Below are 19257 nucleotides of genomic sequence, written 5' to 3'. Positions count from 1 at the left end.
AATAAGATGCTCTTGAACCTGTTGGTGCATGTTCAAGCTTCTGCCTGACGGAAGAGGTTGGAAGAGGTCATCTTTGATGATGTTGCCAGCCTTTCCACAGCAATAAGAAGTGTCAATGGAGTCCATGGGTAGGAGGCTGACTCCCATGATCGTCCAGGCTGTGCACACAACTTTGTGTAGTTTCCTATGGTTCTGGGCAGAGCAGATGCCATACCAGGCCATTATGCCTGGGGAAGAGTTGGGGAAGGGGAGGTGGAAAGAGAGAAAGAGGGAGAGGGAGGGAGGGAAAGAGAGAGATAGAATACTTCTTCATGGTGTATCTGTAAACGTTGGCAAGGGGCCTTTCGGACATGTTGAATTTCCTAAGCCGCTTGAAGAAGTGTTATTGTGCATCTTGGCCTGTTGCATCTACAACGGGAGATTCCAGGACAGAGTGATGATTATTGTCACTCCTAGGAACCTGACCCTCTTGACCTTAGGGTTGAATCCTCCAACTATATAATGTTAGTACTCCAGCTATAGCTTAACTATGTTCAGTTTTGATCACAACACTATAGGATGACTGACAGCCCTAGAGAACGTGCATAAGAGATTCGCCATGGTGTTGCTTGAGGTGAAGCAAAACAACTGTAAAGAGACTCAATAGGACAGGGTTGTTTTTCCTTAAACCAGAGATCTGATTAAAAGTGTATGAAGTTTTGAGGGGCAGAGAGTAGGTAGGGAGAAGCTTTTGCTTTAGTCGACAGGTCAATAACCAGGGGCACATTTCTACAGTAAGGAAGAGGTTTAAAGGGTATCGGAGTATTTTGTTTTCAGCCAGAATGTAGGGGATAGCTGGAACTCTACTTGAAATTATGGTCAAGGTGCAAGTTTAAAAAATAGCTTAGATTAGATTCCCTACAGTGTGGAAACAGGCCCTTCGGCCCAACAAGTCCACACCGCACCTTGGAACATCCGACCCAGACCCATCCCACTATCACCCACACACCCCTGAACACTACGGGCAATTTAGAATGGCCAATCCACCTAGCCCGCACATCTTTGGACTGTGGGAGGAAACCAGAGCACCCGGAGGAAACCCACACAGACACGGGGAGAATGTGCAAACTCCACAGACAGTTACCTGAGCCTGGAATCGAACCTAGGTCCCTGGTGCTGTGAGGCTGCAGTGCTAACCACTGAGGCACCGTGCTGCCCACTTAAAACAACAGGAAGGTGGGTTCTCCACTTGAAAAGTACCCTGTGTATAGAAACTGGGCGTAAATTCTCTGGAGTTCAGAATAGGGAGGGACAAAATCATAGCAACTTACAAACTTCTTAAAGGGATAGACAAGAAACAGAAGGGTTCTCATGGGATCTAGAACTGGGGTGAGTTGGGGAAGGGGAGGGGTGGGGGAAGAGAGAGAGCGAGCATGAGAGAGAGAGAAAGAGAGCGAGAGAGACAAATTTCAAAATAAGAAAAACAAACCACTAAAAAAGGACCAAATATGAGGAACTGCTTCATTCAGAGTAGTGAATCTTTGTAATTTTCTATCTCATGCAGCCATGAAATTTCAGTTATTAAATAAGCTGAAGACAGAATGACAGACTTCTGTTACCATAGAGTCTTAGATGTACAGTAAGGAAACAGGCTCTTTGGTTCAACTCGTCCATGCCAACCAGATATCCTAAATTAATCAAATCCCATTTGCCATTATTTGCTCCATATCCGTCTAAACCTTTCCTATTCATGTACCCATCCAGATGCCTTTTCAATGTTGTAACTGCACCAGCTTCCATCATCTTCTCTGACAGCTCATTCCATACGTGCACCACCCTTAGGTCACTTTAAAACACCCAATGTTTTGGCCGCAAGGGACAGAATGGGAGAACGGCATTGACGTAGAGAAGGTGCCATGATCTGGAGCAGACTCAAAGGGGGTGAATAGCCCACTCTTGTATCTATGTTCCTCCCCAAAGTAGGCAGACTCTCCTTTCTGAAAGCCACCTGACTTACCTTGTTCTGGGATCCACAGCTGCCCTCTTTATAGGCTTGCCTGAGATAACAACAACGCCCATTACTGAACTCTAGCACTGCTTACCAATCAGATCAGGTTGGGAAAAGCTTTTATTCTGTTTGGTAGAATATTGATGTTGTGTTGCAATCACAACAGGTTCACTCACCAAAACATTCAGTGACAAAAAAGTATTGATACAGGCAAATGAGTATTACTAGAAAGGAAAACAACAAAAAGAAAACAACTATACCCACACAATTATATAGGGAAGCCAAAATGTTAGATGTATTCTCTAACAAAGGAAAAATTAAAGATTAGTATGATTCAAGTCAAAATAATGAAGATATGGTAAAGGTTATTTTCAACAAAGTTGGGACACGAAAACCTTTTGTCTTTAGTATGACATTGTACCACCCATGTCCTAATTGGCCAGAACTAATTATCTGAAATATTATAATCTTGACCATCATGTTCAGCTGGACATTCTGTAACTCTGATTAATAAAACATGAAGGAGCAATGGTACATATTCAACTCAGGATACTGTGTGCCCTCGAATGGAAATTGTTAGTTTTTGTTTACACACTATGTTGCTCACCCTTCCACCAGAGAAATGCTGTCAAAGTAAGAGCTATAAAATGAACGACTACTTGGCACATTAAATATTGGCTTTATTGAAGCATTCAGGAATTTTTTTTTCCCCCAGTTCCAGAGTCTGAGCAGAGGGGGCAGATTGGGACAAATTACAAAATTAATTGAGTCCTGGAAAGATGTACACTCTTGGCTGAATGTTCTTCCATAACAGTACGATACTCAAGTACTCTTTGCCTAATTTAAAAATAAAACGTGAACATGCTAAGCAAACAAAAAGCCCATTAAAACAGATTCTACAGCTGTTCAACTCTATGTAAAGGCGCAGTGTGTAATACAATTGGAAAAATACTGAAAAATAGATACTTTGGCATTCAAGCTCAATTACTATTGCAGTATATAAATCAAAGCTAAATAAAATTCAGTTGAAAAATTTTGGATGAGGAAGGCATTTAGTTTGAAGCAACAGTTTACATTATCGGACTAATTACAGTGCTCACTTGAACGCTTTATTTACCACGGGGTTAAAACTAAGTGAATCTATTACCCTTGGTAAAGAAGCAATCGGTGTATTAAATTATCTGTTGCGCTAATGCATATAAGTGAACTTCCACAAGACTGCTGTGAAAGAGTCATCCTAACAATTTGCTTCAGTAAGGGTGACTGAATTTTCATCAGACTAATACCATGATCAATGTTTGTGGGTGTTCTTGAGGGAAATTGATCAGATTTATTCCCATTCTTTCTAAGTGTTGGGATTTCATGTTGAGGTTGTATGGGACATTGGTGAGGCCTCTTATACGGTGTGCAGTTCTGGTCTTCCTGCTATAGGAAGGTTATTATTAAATTGGAGGGGGTCGAAAACATATTTACCAGGACATTTCTAGGAATGGAGGATTTGAGTTATGAAAATAGGCTGGATAGTCTAGGATTTTTTTTCACTTCAGTTTAGGAGGTTGAGGGGTGATCTTAAGAGAGGTTTATAAAATTATGAAGAACGTAGAAAAGGTGAATAGCAAAGGTCTTTTTCCAAGGGTGGGTAGCTCAAAACTAGGGGACATATTTTTAGGGTGAGAAGAGAAAGTTTTATAAAAGACATGAGGGGCAACTTTTTAAAAAAATTTTTGTCAGAACGAACTGCCAGAGGAAGTGGTGGATACAGGTACAGTTACAACAATTAAAAGACTTTTGGATAAGTACATGAATAGAACAGGTTTAGAGGGATATAGGCTAAATGCAGGCAAGTGGAACTAGTTTGGTTTGGGAATGTGGTCGGTGTGAACTAGTTGGACCGAAGTGTCTATTTCCATGTTGTATGACTCAGTGGAATATTTCCAAAAATGTGAGACAGAACTGAGGTGAACTAATTTTGAAATGGATAATTGAGTAATAATAAAAAAGGGAAGACATGCAAGTTTGCTTTGCACTGCACCAAATCTGTTTCTTCAATATCATGAGAACTCTAACAATGGGCAGAATGTTCATACACTTCACACATGTATGAAGTTACTCTAAAATAATCTCCCCTGCTTCATGGATGAGGCCATAAAACATCTGTAGTGTTGAGGATGGAGAGACAGGATGTAGGTCAGACTAAGGCAGCCATACTGAAACTTCATTAGTTCCTTTAAAAAGACAGGTTAACAGGTCAGTCAAACCATTTACAGCCCAATGTCAAATATGTGTATTTCCTGTTGAGGATTGCAAAATTAAGCCATCATCCTGGCTAGTTTTGCTGCAAGATTGTTTTCAGCATCCACTATATTAGAGGCAACCCTGTAGTACACAGTATCACCTGAAATGGCTGAAAGGGGTAAGAATCAGCTTCAATAGTTTTGTTAATGCTGACAAAAGAATACTCAAGTGAACAATTCATAGACCACAGTCTCACAAGTTTAAAGGTACTACTTATGAATAATAACATAAATATATAAAATAATCTGAACTAACAAAATATTTACATGTGAATTATAGCATTTTGATACTTATGGAAATGTCATTCTAAAAAAAGTAGTTATTACAACTGTGCACAGAAAATTGTTTTTGTAGTCGATACAAACCACATACAAATCTGCATTTTAGAAAGAACTGCTTGATATCTATTCAATAAATATGAAAAGGCAATGCAAGATTACACATTGTGTAAAATCACCATTTGAAGGAATGTCATAATGGAATAGTCACTGCAACATTACAGTTAAAATGCTTCGGTTAGTGTCTCTTCTTCCCACTTCACTTCTGAAGAATGAACTGATCAATGAACTCATTTTGTTCAGCTTCTACTTTTGACAGTGCATCATATTCTATTCGGTACCTGCAAAGAGAATGATCTTGTGACATACTGCAGCGAGAAAAAGCCAATTGTAGGATTTATGTAAATGATTCTATATTTATTAGTCTACTCTAAGAGCTGCAACTTTATGCATTTAATAAGTTGAGCACTATTATGGAAGATTTAAAGTACTGTGTTAACGGTAGTAAATTGATAGAAAAAACAACAAATTCAATTCAGAACGTTACAAAATTTTTAATCATTGTCAAAGAATAAGAATGATAAAAATGAGCAAGAACAATTTTGCACAAAGTTAGGAGGGGTTGTGGAGCTGGATGTAAATAGTTAGTTCATCTTTAGCCTTAAAAGTTTTAGTCCGGTCAAATAATCTTCATATTACAGACATAACTCTTGGTATATTATTACCCATTTCTACACAACAAAAATAATTCTCATTTTTATGTCCAAACTCCTCCCTCCCAATTTCCAAACTCCTTCATCCCTGAAATCTCCAAAGACTTTTTGTGTTTATAACTCTGACCTGTTGTGCTGCTTCAGTTCCTTCACAGCACCACTAAGGGTCACATTTCTGGGATCTAAACTCTGCACATCATCCCTAGACTTGTTTAGCTCTACATAACAAAGCAGATTGGTTTTAAGATTAAGAGCTTGGTCAGTCATCCTCGTGTTTGCTTTACCTCAGTAGCAGTTTGTGTTTACTCTCCTGTGAGGACCTCAAAATGGCTGACAATGCTAAAGACAGTACATAACTTCAACATGAAGATCTATTTATAATCACTACTGAGGCTGAGGCTATCTCCAAAACTCGAATATTAAATCTCTACTTCATACTAAATTAGAGGTGCCAAGAAAAAGTGACTCAGCTTGCTGTGATTTCTCAGATTTTCAAAATGAAGGAAGCAAAAGAAAATTAGGGTTTTAGAAATCAAACCCAATATTCTGCCAGCACTTCAGAGCAATCTGTTGGCCAGTAACTGAGAAATGGATATTCCCTTTGCCAAGGAATGATATACCAACCTTGAAATGAAGAAGATTTTGATTTTAAAGATACATTATGGTTCGTGACTAATCTTGCATTCTTATAATCCTTGGCCTAGCAGGTGTACAGCAGTGCCAGATACAAACTCAGTTTTTTAGACCAAGTCACACAGGTTGCACACAGCTTAAGACACAATGAACATTTCAAACTTCCATGCTCACCTCTTCAGTCAACAACAGTGGTACAAAATATATAATAAATCAGAATGCAAATTGCACCAATACCAAAATATAACTGCAGGAAAGTGGCTGTATTTAACAGTACCATGACAGCACCTAATGCAAAGCAATTGCTCAATTCTCTTTTAGTATTAGTAAAAGATGCAAGATTCTGACAAACCTCTCAAGTTGCATTTTCTTTTCAGCTATTAAAGCTTGGAGCTGCTGCTGTTGAGCTTCTCTTTGCTTCGCAACTGATTTCAGCAGATTTCGAGCACCTATGGCCTGTAGATGACAACAGAAATAATCAAAAACTCTACGAGACCTTTAACAAACCTGTGAATCCGTTATTTTCCCTTACTCTACTAGGTTCTCCAAAATGGAGACCATTCCTATTCTCAACCGCATTGCACAGTGATATAGTGTGCAAACAAGTGAATCCGTTCCATTACGTTAAATATAAAGGTTCAAAGTTTAGGCAAAGATCTGTAGCTCAGGTTGTGGGTGAGGTTGTTAACTTGCTTGCTGAGTTGGCTTGTTCTCGTTCAGATGTTTCGTCACCGTGCTAGATAACAATCAGTGGAGCCTCCAATGAAGCAGTGCTATTCTACTCCACTCGGAATTTATGTTTTTTGGTCCATTATGATGAGTAGTGTCATTTCTGGTTTTGACCTGTTTGGGTTTGTATGTGGGGTCCAATTCATTGCATTACGGGTGGAGAACCGTGCCTCTAGGGATTCCCGTGCATGTCTATGTTTGGCTTGGGCTACTATGGTTACCTTGTCCCAGTTGAACTGCTGACCTTCATTGTCTGAGTGTACCAATATTAAGAAGAGCCTGTCGTGCTGTTTTGCTGCTAGGTGACGTTCGCTCATTCCGATGGCTAGTTTCCTTCCTGTCTGTCCGATGTAATGTTTGTAGCAGTTGTTGCATGGTATTTTGTAAACCAGGTTGTTTCTGCATGTTGTGGGAATGGGGATTTTATTCCTTGCAAATGTTTGTCGTAGAGTGGGTGTGGGCCACCATAATTCCAAGTGGTCTTGGGAGTCTTGCTGTCAGCTCCGATATATTCTTGATGTAGGGCAGCGTGTTAGGGTGTACTGTGTCCTGCTGTTGTTGACTGTCTAGTAGGCATGTGTGGATGATGTTGCGGGGATATCCGTTTATAGCGAGGATTTTGTATTAGGTTTGTAGAAGTCATAAATCAAATATTCAGCACCAGCACTTCAGAGCAATCTGTTGGCCCGCAACTGAGAAATGGCAATCCCCTTTGCTAGGGAATAGTGTACCAACTTTGAAACGAAGAGGATTTTGATTTTAAAGACATAATATGGCTAGTGACTCATCTTGCATTCTTACAATCCTTGGTCCAGCAGGTGTACAGCAGTACCTGATAGAGAGTCAGCTTTTTGGACCAAGTTCCACACTGTTTGCACATGGTTTAAGACACAATGAACATTTCAAACTCCATACTCACTTCTTTAGTCAACAGTGGTACAAAATATAAAATAACCACATATTTTGTATAGGCACCTATACAAAATCCTCACTTTAATCTGATATCCCCACAACTTCATCCGCAGATGCCTACTGAACAGAAAACAACAGGAGGACACAGTATGCCCTAAAACACTGCCATACATCAAGAACATATCAGAACTGACAAAAGACTCCTAAGACCACTAGGAATCACCGTGGCCCACAAGCCCACACCCACTCTACGACAAACACTTACAAGGATTAAAGACCCCACTCCCACAACATGCAGATCCAATGTGCATTACAAAATACTATGCCACAAACATTACACTGGACAGACAGGAAGGAAACTAGCCATCAGAATGCACGAATGTCAACGAGCACAAAATGGCACGACAAACTCTCGTTAATATTGGTACACTCAATTGAGTTCAACTGACAATAAAGTGTGAAGCTGGACGAACACAGCAGGCCAAGCAGCATCTCAGGAGCACAAAAGCTGACGTTTCGGGCCTAGACCCTTCATGAGAGAGGGGGACGAGGAGAGGGTTCTGAAATAAATAGGGAGAGAGGGGGAGGCGGACCGAAGATGGATAGAGGAGAAGATAGGTGGAGAGGAGAGTATAGGTGGGGAGGTGATAGGTCAGTCAGGGGAGGATGGACAGGTCAAGGAGGCGGGATGAGGTTGGTAGGTGGGAAGTGGAGGCGTGGCTTGGAGGTGGGAGGAGGGGATAGGTGAGAGGAGGAACAGGTTAGGGAGGTGGGGACAAGCTGGGTTGGTTCTGTGATGCAGTGGGGGGAGGGGACGAGCTGGCCTGCTGTGTCCATCCAGCTTCACACTTTGTTGTCTTGGATTCTCTAGCATCTGCAGTTCACATTATCTGAGTTCAACTGAGGCAAGGTAACCATAGTAGCCTAAACCAAACATAGACATGCACGGGAATTCCTAGACGCATGGTTCTCCACCGGTAATGCAATCAACAAACACACAGAAACCCATACAGATCAAGACCGGAAATGACACTACTCATCATAATGGACCAAAAAGTATAAATTCCAAGTGGAGTAGAATAACACCGCTTCATTGGAAGCTCCACTGATGATGTCACATTGCATGGTGACGAAACATCTGAACAAGAATAAGCCAGCTCGGCGAGCAAGTCAACACCACGTTAAATAGAAAATTTTGTACCCTCAGACAACAAAGGTAGATACCTCTTTCCTTAGCCCCATTATATATTCTCCATATTACAAAGCAACTTAGTTTATAATCAACATTCATGGGTAATTATTGCAATTAATGTATTCTTACAAACCCCAGCTGGAACCAATTCCATAACATTTTACTTAGGGAATGCATTATAATCAGTCTTGTACAGTCCTAATTGGGATAAAAATTTCTTATGTCACTATTCTAGCTGATTGTTCAAAGCTTCATAAAATGAAATATCTGTTTGAATCAGTGTTGAAAAGTCAATAGCACTGCCATTTTCCAACTGTCACCAAGTACCCATCATATGTATACAAATTTCAGTATTACATCTGGAGGAATATTACCTTCATCTTTTCATTCTCAGCTTCTTTAGCCAGTTGATCGACTATCTCAATTAAACCACCAACAATTTTTTGGAACTGGCCTATTTCTGAAAAAAGATTTTAAAATTATTGCCAAATTTCACATAAGAACCATACAACAACATAACTGCCTATGAATTGTCAATTCATGAATTGTTCATCAACAGTTAGAATCTTAATCAGTTAGGAGCTCAATTTTTATTCTTGTCTAAAAGCGCATGCAACTTTCAATCTCCAGGACACACCTACCCTCAAAGTCTTACACCATTGCCCTCAAAACCCCTTCTGTTGCCTTGATTGTTCCTTTAACAGTGTTTTGACACAACCTTGCTGTCTAAATCGCTGGGTGTAATGCAACAGCCAAATTATATTGCATCTGAAATACATGACAACAAGGTTTTAAACACTAGCTTTACTAATTCTTATTTAGCTGAAAGCAACACAATCAATAATCCGTAGTCCAGCACAAAACAACAATTGACTGCATTTGCATGCAATGAAAATGGAAGCATTGCCATACAAATTTTGTTTTTTTTTCATACCTAGCAATATCAGCCTTGCACTAAACCACTAGCATAATGAATTTTCCATGTGTTTTCTAAAGCAGAGTTTCAAAATTACAGTTTCTTACCTGAAACTATTCTATATATTTAAATATGTTTAATTGTTCAATATTTCTGAACAATACCTTGCGTTCCTGATGATCTACAGCAGGACATAAATGACAATTTGTCAATGGCATGGCATCTGGAAAAATGTTGAATTCTACTTGGGAGGTTTTGGTATGCCTGCTTATGGTTCATAAATTCTCATCAACTGATTACAAAACATGTTTGTTTTTACTAACTGTTGGGAAATGAAACGAGACACAGATATTTATCTTGGGTCGTAATTATCATCTGCAAATGAGTGAAAAGGTTTTCACTTTACCTGTCTAGACAATCTTTCAATCAGCCAAAATAATCAAACCACATCCTTCCGGTATTTCACTCCTGTCACACATGGGAAGCATGAGGAGGTCATGTTTCGATTGTCAATCTGCCATTGATCTTCATATTAACATTAAATTGTGTAGAAAACTTAATTTGGGTTATCAATTCACAATGTATTTTCCTTAAAGAAGTGCACTGTTTAAATGTAGAAGTTAGTTCTAATGCAGCAGGCAAAGAATGTTTTATACAAGAACATTCTCAACACTTTACAAATAATTACTCCACTGCTCTACAATTTATATTTAAACCTTCTGTTGCTCATGTTATTAATCCTTTATTTAAACACACTGCGCACAAAGTAAGCTTTCCTGCAAATGTATTATAAATTGCAATCATTTCAGATTGACAAATTCCCCATCATTTTGTCTTTTTTGCCAATTAATGCAATTGTTGCTTGAAGTTAGCATTTTTAAGATCATCTGGTCTCTGTTCCATCATTAAATAGAACAGTATCTCTTCTCATTATTTTATAATCATCTAAGAAAATGAACATTTGAGATATTGCAAGCCCATTTCTATTTATTTTACACAAACAGCATTATCTTGGACTAAGAATGACAGAATATAGACACCTTGTTTCCTATTCTTTTCAAGTAAAATTTCAAGTTTGACAACCCCAGGCAGGGAACTGTAACTAAAAGCAACCAACCAGCTAACAAAACCTTGTTTTAAAAAAATGAATAGAAACCTATTAAACCAAATGATCACTATCAGGGATGTTGCTGCACCACAATCCCTGCAGTGCGAACAGGTTCTAAAGGCTGCCTTTAGACGGGCACCCGAATGTGAACATAATTGCGAAAGAGGGGCAGACAGTCAGGGACTCTTCCCCTCCACAGGCCTCTGTCTGCGTCTATTAATGACCACTTTGACCAAATCCATGTGCTGATCCACAAGGAGTGCCTCTGTCCTGCCTGTCCATCCCTGCACAGGATGCCCACACATTAGGAGTGGGCAGTTAAAGTACAATCTAGGCAGCCCCTACAAAAAAAAACTGAAGCAAGGCTGCAAATGAAAATAATCAACGTAAAATTTCCTTTTTGGATTTATTAAGGTGAGGGATTCCATGCTGGAAGCGTTAATTAGACATAACTGAATCAATATCTTCGGTGAGGGCAAGTCAAGCAAAGAGTCCCATAGTCGGTATCCAACACTGATTCATTCTGAAACTCTGCTTGCTTGTGTTATCACAAGCAAAGTCTTCCTCAACTATCACCAATCTCCAGTGGCCCTCTGTTCTCGATGTATTGAGTCAAAACCTTCAACCTCAATTAAAAAGACCACAGTAGTCTCATCTTATCCACCAAATACAGATGATCTTCCCAAGCCCTATTTCCCAGCTTAAGTTTTCCAATATTCAAACTCTATGTCATATACTCATGCATTTTCTTTCCCTCCACTTCAAAATTCTTCTGAACGAACAATGGTACAAGACTAGGCACCTTCAACTTTAGTCCCTTACGTATGTCCCACTGTCTTCATTCACCAATGGCTTAACGTGCAATCCCCAAAAAATTCAAGCATTTTCTTTTTAAATCTCTCCGGCTTTCTCTAATCTTTTTAAAACTTTTCTTAAAGCCTACTGCCCAGCAAGCTTTTAGTAACCACTCTGAAAATCCTTCTTTGGTTCAGTTTTCTTTTATTCAGTGAGACACAGCTGACAAGGGCAGCTAATTTACGCAATGCCCGTCTGAGGATTCTCTCCAGAAGTTGGAGGTTAGCCACATTCTTGAACTGGTGTAGTCCATGTGGTGCATGTAACACCCACGGTACTATTAAAAAGGAAATTTCAGGAGTCTGACACAACAAATGAAGGAAAGATTATGCATTTACAAGTTAGAGTGGTGTCTGTTCAACTAAAAGAACACACAAAAATTAGGGGGACCATGCCATTTGACCCCTCAAGCCTGCACCATCTGACTGTGGTCTTCACTCCATTTTTCTGTCTGCCCCATAATCTCTGATGCTCAAAAATGTATGTAACTCAGCCTTGAATATATTCAATGATCCAGCCTTCACTGGAAGAGAATTCCACAGACTAACAACCCTCAGAAAAAGGTTTCATCTCAATCTTAAATAGGAGACCCCTTTATTTTTATGCTGCAAGTCCTTGATCTAGATTTCTTCATGACAGAAAACACCTTCTCAGCATCTGCTCAAGCAAGCCCTCTCAAACCTGTGTGTCAATAAAAGCATCTCTCACCCTCCTAAATTTCAACGTGTACAGGCCCAACCTTCCTCAAAATAAGGCTTTCCATCCAGGAATAAGTCGAGTGAACCAGTTCTGCATAACATACTTTTCAATCTTTCCTTTGTGCCATCTGCAAATTTTGCTACCACACATTTGGTCTCTTCATCCAAAGTCATTGTAAATGATTGAAGACACTGCACTGATCTGAAGACTGAAGTCACAGGTAGCCCAAGCAACTACGATGGTTAACACATCAAGAAGGCGCAAGTTTGTTTTTGATTTTCACATAAAAAGGTAGTGGTTTGGGGAGCACCAATGATACATAAGTATATGAAGAATGATAAGCAGAAGTTGAAAGTGCTTTACAGCCAATGAAGAAATTCTCAATGTTTGTCATGCTGTGAAGACAATTTCCACATGGCAAACAGCAATATATAAATGATTAGACTGATTTCGATGTTAGTTGAGGATTTACTAATTATACTAAATTTACTTTGCTATTTATTCTTTTTCCTTCCTGGAATTGTCAATTCCCATAACACCAAGGTACTTCAACAAGTCAACTCTTAAATGCCGAATAACAGCAGAGGGTTTTCTAGCTTTCCTCACGAAGTCAATATTTTGACATTTGCAGGTAGGCCTTATGGCTCCTCTCTGCACTGCTTCAAGCAGTTCCATGTTGTAGTCACCAGAGGTGGTTGCAGTACAGAAAATTCGAACTGACAGTTTAGAGAATCATGAAAACTTGTGTATTCACTATAGAAAAGTTTGATGCAAGTATAGAAATCAGGGAAGGGATGGTAATATGCTTGAACGGAAGTATTAACAGTTTTAGCAGGCCTGGGGATAAATCCTCAGGATCAGATGAGATGTGAAAGTGGTGCACTTTTGAAGAAGGTACAAGACAAGATAGTACTCAAATGGTAAGGAACTAGGAAGCTCAGATGAACAGAGAAATCTTGGGGTGCTTTTTATAGGATAGTAAGGTGGCTTACAGGACACTTGCTATTATCAGTTCAGGCACAAAATATAACAGCAGGAAGGTTGCAGCTGTACAGAATTTTGGTTAGACCACAGCTGGAGTACTGCGTGCAGTTCTGATCATCACACTTGTTGAAAGGATGTGACTGCACTGGAGGGGATACAGAGATTAGCAGGATGGTGCATGGAATACAGCATTTTAGCTACAAAGGGAGGCTAGCTAAGCTCACGTTGTTTTCTTTGGAGCAAAGGGGTTGGTGGGGAACTTGATAGAGCTGTAGACAATTATAAGGGAAATGGCCCCTGCCCCTCAATCTTATACAGCTCTATCAGGTGGATAGAAAACAGAGTTCCCTTTAGTTCGAGGGTCAAGAACAAGGGGACACAGTTTTAAAGTGAAACGCAGAGGTGAATTCAGAGGGAATTTGAGGAAACATTTGTACAAGAGCTGGAAACTGGGATTAGAATAGATGGACGTTTGATGGCCAGCACAAACACAGTAGGCCTCTGTGCTATTAACCCATCTGATCTGCTACTCATCATTGAGCATTTATTTTTTCCTTAAAGTTTGATTCCTTTCTCAATCTCTTTAATTAACCATGGCTGGTGGATCTTCCCTTTAGAATTTTTCAATTTGGTAGTAGAAACAAACTTACTGAGTATTCTGAAATATCCCCTTAAATTTCTGTCACTGCATCGCCACTGTTCTATCTGCTAACCTACTGGTGAGGATTGGTTAGCTCAGTCGACTGCATAACTTGTTTGTGACTGAGGTCACCATGAAGGTCCTGCTTTCTCAACCTCACCCCTCACCTGAGCTATGCTAACCCTCAGATTAAATCCAAGATCAGTTGTTTCTCTGTAATGAGAGCGCAGCCCTGTAGCCCTATGGAACTCCGCTGACTTTATCTTGTCTTGGCTAGTTCACTTAAGTTAGCAACGCTTTCATGTCCTCATGGTTTGAAGTCTGGATGAAAAATTTAATTATACTGATTCACTGCTACCTAGGAAGGTCTTTACACTAATGTATTAATTAATCCTGTCACATTACACAACACACAATCCAATATAACCTCTTCTCTACTTGGTTCCAAAGCATGCTATTCTCAAAGAATGCTCTTGAAAGCATTCTTGAATTTCTCATATAGGTTAGTAGTGCCAACCTAATTTTTTTCCTGTTTATATGCAGATTAAAATCAAGCATGATTATTGATATCCTTTTATTACAAGCACCTAAATTTTATTTTTGTACACTGCGTTTTAGTGTGGTTATTGTTAGGAGTCGTCTACAAGCCCCCTATTAACTATTTCCCACCCACCAAACTATTCTTCATATCCACCCAAATTAATTCTACATCCTAACTTGCTGAATGTAGGTCATCTCTAACCATTGCTAATCTGCTATCCTTGTTTAAAATGCTATCTTCTCCATATTTACCTAGCCTCGTATTCTTCTTGAATGTAATATAGCCCACAATATTCAGGACAAAATGATGGTTTATATGTCATATTTATAAATTTCAGTGTGTGCTATCAATTTCTTTTTGATACAAATGCTACATACAAGATAAAGATGGAGGTATCAACCTGATGAAACCACCAACAGGACTACTTGCACACCAGACAGTGAAAGCAGCAAGTGATAGACAGAGCAAAGTGATCCCACAACCAATCGATCAGATCTAAGCTCTGCAGTCGTCCCACATCCAGTCATGAATGGTGCTGGACAATTAAACAACTCATTGGAGGAGGCGGCTCCACAAATTTCCGTATCCTCAATGATGGAAGAGCCGAGCACATCAGTGCAAAAGATAAGGAGCAAAAGAACCATTTGTAGCCATCTTCAGCCAGAAATGCTGAGTGGATGATCCATCTTGGCCTCCTCCAGTGATCCCCAGCATTACAAATATCAGTCTTCAACCAATTCAGTTCACGCCATGTGATATCAAGAAACGGTTACAGACACTGGATACTGCAAAGCCTATGGGCCCTGACGACATTCCAGCAATAGTACTGAAGACCTGTGGCTCCAGAACTTGCCGCTCCCCTAGCCAAGCTGTTCCAATACAGTTACAACACTGATATCTAGCCAACAATGTGGAAAATTGCCCAAGTACGTTCTGCACACAAAACGCAGGACAATTCCAACCTGGCCAGTTACCACCCCATTAGTCTACTCTCATTCACCAGTAAAGTGATGGAAGGTGTCATCAACAGTGCTATCAAGCAGCACCTGCTCAGAAATAACCTGCTCAGTGACACTCAGTTTGAGTTCTGCCGGGGCTACTCAGCTACTGACCTCTTTGCAGCCTTGGTTCAAACATGGACAAAAGAGCTGAATTCCAGAGGTGAGGTGAGAGTGACAGCCCCTGATATCAAGGCTGCATTTGACCAAGTGTGGCATCAAGGAGCTGTAGCGAAACTGGAATCAATGGGTATCAGGGGGCAAACTCTCCAGTGGTTAGAGTCATACCTGACACATAGGAAGATGGTCATGGTTGTTGGAGGTCAATTATCTTAGCTCCAGTACATCTCTGTAGGAGTTACCCAGGGTAATGTCCTCGGTCCAATCATCTTCAGCTGCTTCAATGACTTTCCCTCTATCATAATGTCAGAAATGGGGATGTTCACTAATGATTGCGCAATGTTCAGCACCATTCATGACTTCTCAGATACTGAAGCAGCTCAAATGCAACAAGATCCAGGCATTATCCAGGCTTGGGATGACAAGTGGCAAGTGACATTTGTGCCACACAAATGCCACACTATGACCATCACCAATAAGTGACAATCTTACCACCATCCTTTGATATTCAATGGTGTTACCGTCACTGAATCCCCCACTAGTCAACATCCTGGGGGTTATCAGTGACCGGAAACTCAACTGGACTAACCACATAAACATAGTGGCTACAAGAACAGGCCAGAAGCTAGGAATACTGCAGCAAGTAACTCACTTCCCGATTCCTCAAAACCTGTCCACCATCTACAAGGCACAACTCATGATTGTGATGGAATACTCCCCACTTGCCTGGATGAATGCAACCCCAACAACACTCAAGATGCTTGACACCATCCAGGACAAAGCAGCCTGCTTGACCGCACTACATCCACAAGCATCCACTCCCTCCACCACTGATGCTCAGTAGCAACAGCGTGTACAATCTACAAGATGAACTACATAAATTTATCAAAGATCCTCAGACAGCAACTTCCAAACCCACGACCACTTCCATCTAGAAGAACAAAGTCATCAGACATATGGGAACACCACCACCTCCAAGCCACTCAACATCCTGACTTAGAAAAATATTGCCATTTCTTCACCGTCACTGGGTCAAAATCCTGAAATTACCTCCCTAATAGCATTGTGAATCAACCCATAGCAAGAGGACTGTAGCAGTTCAAGAAGGTAGCTCACCACCACCTTCTCAAAGGAAATTAGGGATGGGCAAGAAATGCTGGCCAGTCAGCGATACCCACATCCCATCAGGGGCGGCACAGTGGTTAGCACTGCTACCTCAGTGCCTGGGAGCTGGGTTCAATTCCACCCTTGGGCAACTGTCTGTGTGGAATTTGCACATTCTTCCCGTGTCTGTGTGGGTTTCCTCTGGGTGCTCCGATTTCCTGCCACAGTCCAAAGATGTGCACGTTAGGTGGTTTGGCCATGCTAGATCACCATAGTGTTCAGGGATGTGTAGCTTAGGTGGATTATAGGGGGATGGGTCTGGGTGGGATGCTCCAAGGTTCGGTTTGGACTTGTTGGGCTGAAGGGCCTGTTTCCACACTGTAGGGATACTACGAAATGAATAGAGAAACAAAATACAATTAGATAGAACCTTTAGTTCTGACTTTTTATAGAACTTTGTAACATCTGTTGAGCCAAACGAATTTCACGAAGATACAAGCAGGCTGTACAGGGTTGATGGGCTATGAGCTTGGAGGCTGGGTGTGTGTGGAATCCCCAGATAAGATGAGATTAATAACCATTGTACAGTTAATAATTCAGCCTGATGTTTCCTGGTGGCACTGTAACCCACGGAAAATAGTTAGTGGTGTCTGGGAGATGGCATTCAGCCTCCACAATATATCAGTCAATAGACCAGACAACAGAAGCACCACCCTTATCAGCAGGAACAATTACAAAGTCAGGGTTGGGTCAAAGAGCGTGCAGTGCAGTCTGTTCAGAGGGATATAGGTTTGACTGGATGGGGGATTGAAGTAAAGGCAGCCAATGTCAGGCAAAAGCTCTCCCAAACAGGTCAAGTGCAAATTGGTAAAAGGCCATAGGAAGGGGTCCAAGTGGAGGCAGCGTATTGGAGGCAGGCCAAGAGATGTCTATTGGTCAGGGAGAGGACTCTTGTCCAAATGAATGGGCATGGAGGCAAAGAGAACAGCAGAAGAATTTAATGTCATGTTGTGCTATTGAAGTAGGGGCACAAAGGGGTAAAACGAAGTCCTTTCCTGAACACAGAACATTCAGAGAACAGAAGGTCAGAATGAATAGTAAATATCTGACAAGAGCTGGGATCAGGAGAAGGCAGCATCTCAGGAGCACAAAAGCTGACGTTTCGGGCCTAGAACCATCAGAGGGTTCTGCAGAACACCTCCGCTCGGTTCGCAATAAACAACTGCACCTCCCAGTCGCAAGCCATTTCCACTCCCCCTCCCATTCTTTAGATGACATGTCCATCCTGGGCCTACTGCAGTGCCACAATGATGCCACCCGAAGGTTGCAGGAACAGCAACTCATATTCCGCTTGGGAACCCTGCAGCCCAATGATATCAATGTGGACTTCACCAGCTTCAAAATCTCCCCCTTTCCCTCTGCATTCCAAAACCAGTCCAGCTCGTCCCCTCCCCCCCACTGCATCCCAAAACCAGCCCAGCTCATCCCCGCCTCCCTAACGCGTTCATCCTCTCACCTATCCGCTCCTCCCACCTCAAGCCGCACCTCCATTTCCCACCTACTAACCTCATCCTGCCTCCTTGACCTGTCCGTCCTCCCCGGGCTATCCCCACCTATCTTCTCCTCTATCCATCTTCGGTCCGCCTCCCCCTCTCCGATGAAGGCTGTAGGCCCGAAACGTCAGCTTTTGTGCTCCTGAGATGTTGCTTGGCCTGCTGTGTTCATCCAGCTTCACACTTTATTATCTTGGATTCTCCAGGATCTGCAGTTCCCATTATCTCTGATCGGGTGAAAGGCCTAATTTAAGTTAAGAGATAACAAGGCGTAGAGCTGGATGAACACAGCAGCCAAATAGCAGAGGAGCAGGAAGACTGACGTGGGCTTAGGTTAATGTAATACAAAAGGGTGCACTGTGAGAGATGTCATCTTTCAAATGAGTGTTTAAACTGATGCTCTGTTGGCCCTCTCAGTTCCAAACAAAAGATCCCATGGCATCATTTCGAAGGGCAAAGCTCTCAGTAATCCTTTCCGACGGTTACCTCTCAACCAACAATTTGCCAATCTGTGGGATCTTGCTATGTACAAAGCATTTTCCATGTTCCCCAGATAACTGCAGCTCCTAAACAAAGAAGTACTAAATTGGCCACCGAAAAATAAGTTTCGAAAAGTTCCGGACTGGTGAGAGGCTTTGTATAATGTACATGTTCTGTCTATCCTAGTTTTCTTTACCATCCTCCCGCAACCCCTCCATACCGTGACAGATATCCTGCTCCGCACCTACTTTCTATAAAGTCCTTGCACTCCTCCTTCAATTCTGTTGTACTTTGCGCCACCTCAGGGTCCAGGACCCTGAGTTTGTTGAGTTCGTCGAAGTGCAGGCCGGCCTCCCCGAGGGACTCCATCGCCATCAGAATCAACAATACCCTCTCGTCCCCTCTGCCGCTGCCACGGCGACAGCGACGGCTCTCTCCGCCCTGCTGCGCATGCGCGGTCACAGGGGGCGGGGCACCCACGGATGTCGCGCGTGCTCAGTATCAAAACTCACTCAGTCTC

General features: G+C 41.5%; 1 protein-coding gene across 1 annotated transcript; it reads right to left on the bottom strand.

The window, feature by feature from the left end:
• Positions 1–2089: 2089 nt before the first annotated feature.
• ift20 (intraflagellar transport 20 homolog (Chlamydomonas)) lies at positions 2090–19255 on the bottom strand. The gene is made up of 4 exons (XM_048557012.2): positions 18986–19255; positions 9114–9199; positions 6259–6362; positions 2090–4901 (listed from the first exon to the last, which is right to left on the bottom strand). Exons 1-4 carry the CDS (start codon positions 19110–19112, stop codon positions 4820–4822), a joined length of 399 nt encoding a protein of 132 aa, XP_048412969.1. The 5' UTR covers positions 19113–19255; the 3' UTR covers positions 2090–4819.
• Positions 19256–19257: the final 2 nt, after the last annotated feature.

Source organism: Stegostoma tigrinum, chromosome 27, assembly GCF_030684315.1.
Source record: "Stegostoma tigrinum isolate sSteTig4 chromosome 27, sSteTig4.hap1, whole genome shotgun sequence".
Classification (NCBI taxonomy): Eukaryota; Metazoa; Chordata; class Chondrichthyes; order Orectolobiformes; family Stegostomatidae; genus Stegostoma; species Stegostoma tigrinum.
Note: the sequence above shows the minus strand (reverse complement) of the source record. Positions and strands in the feature narration are given on the sequence as shown.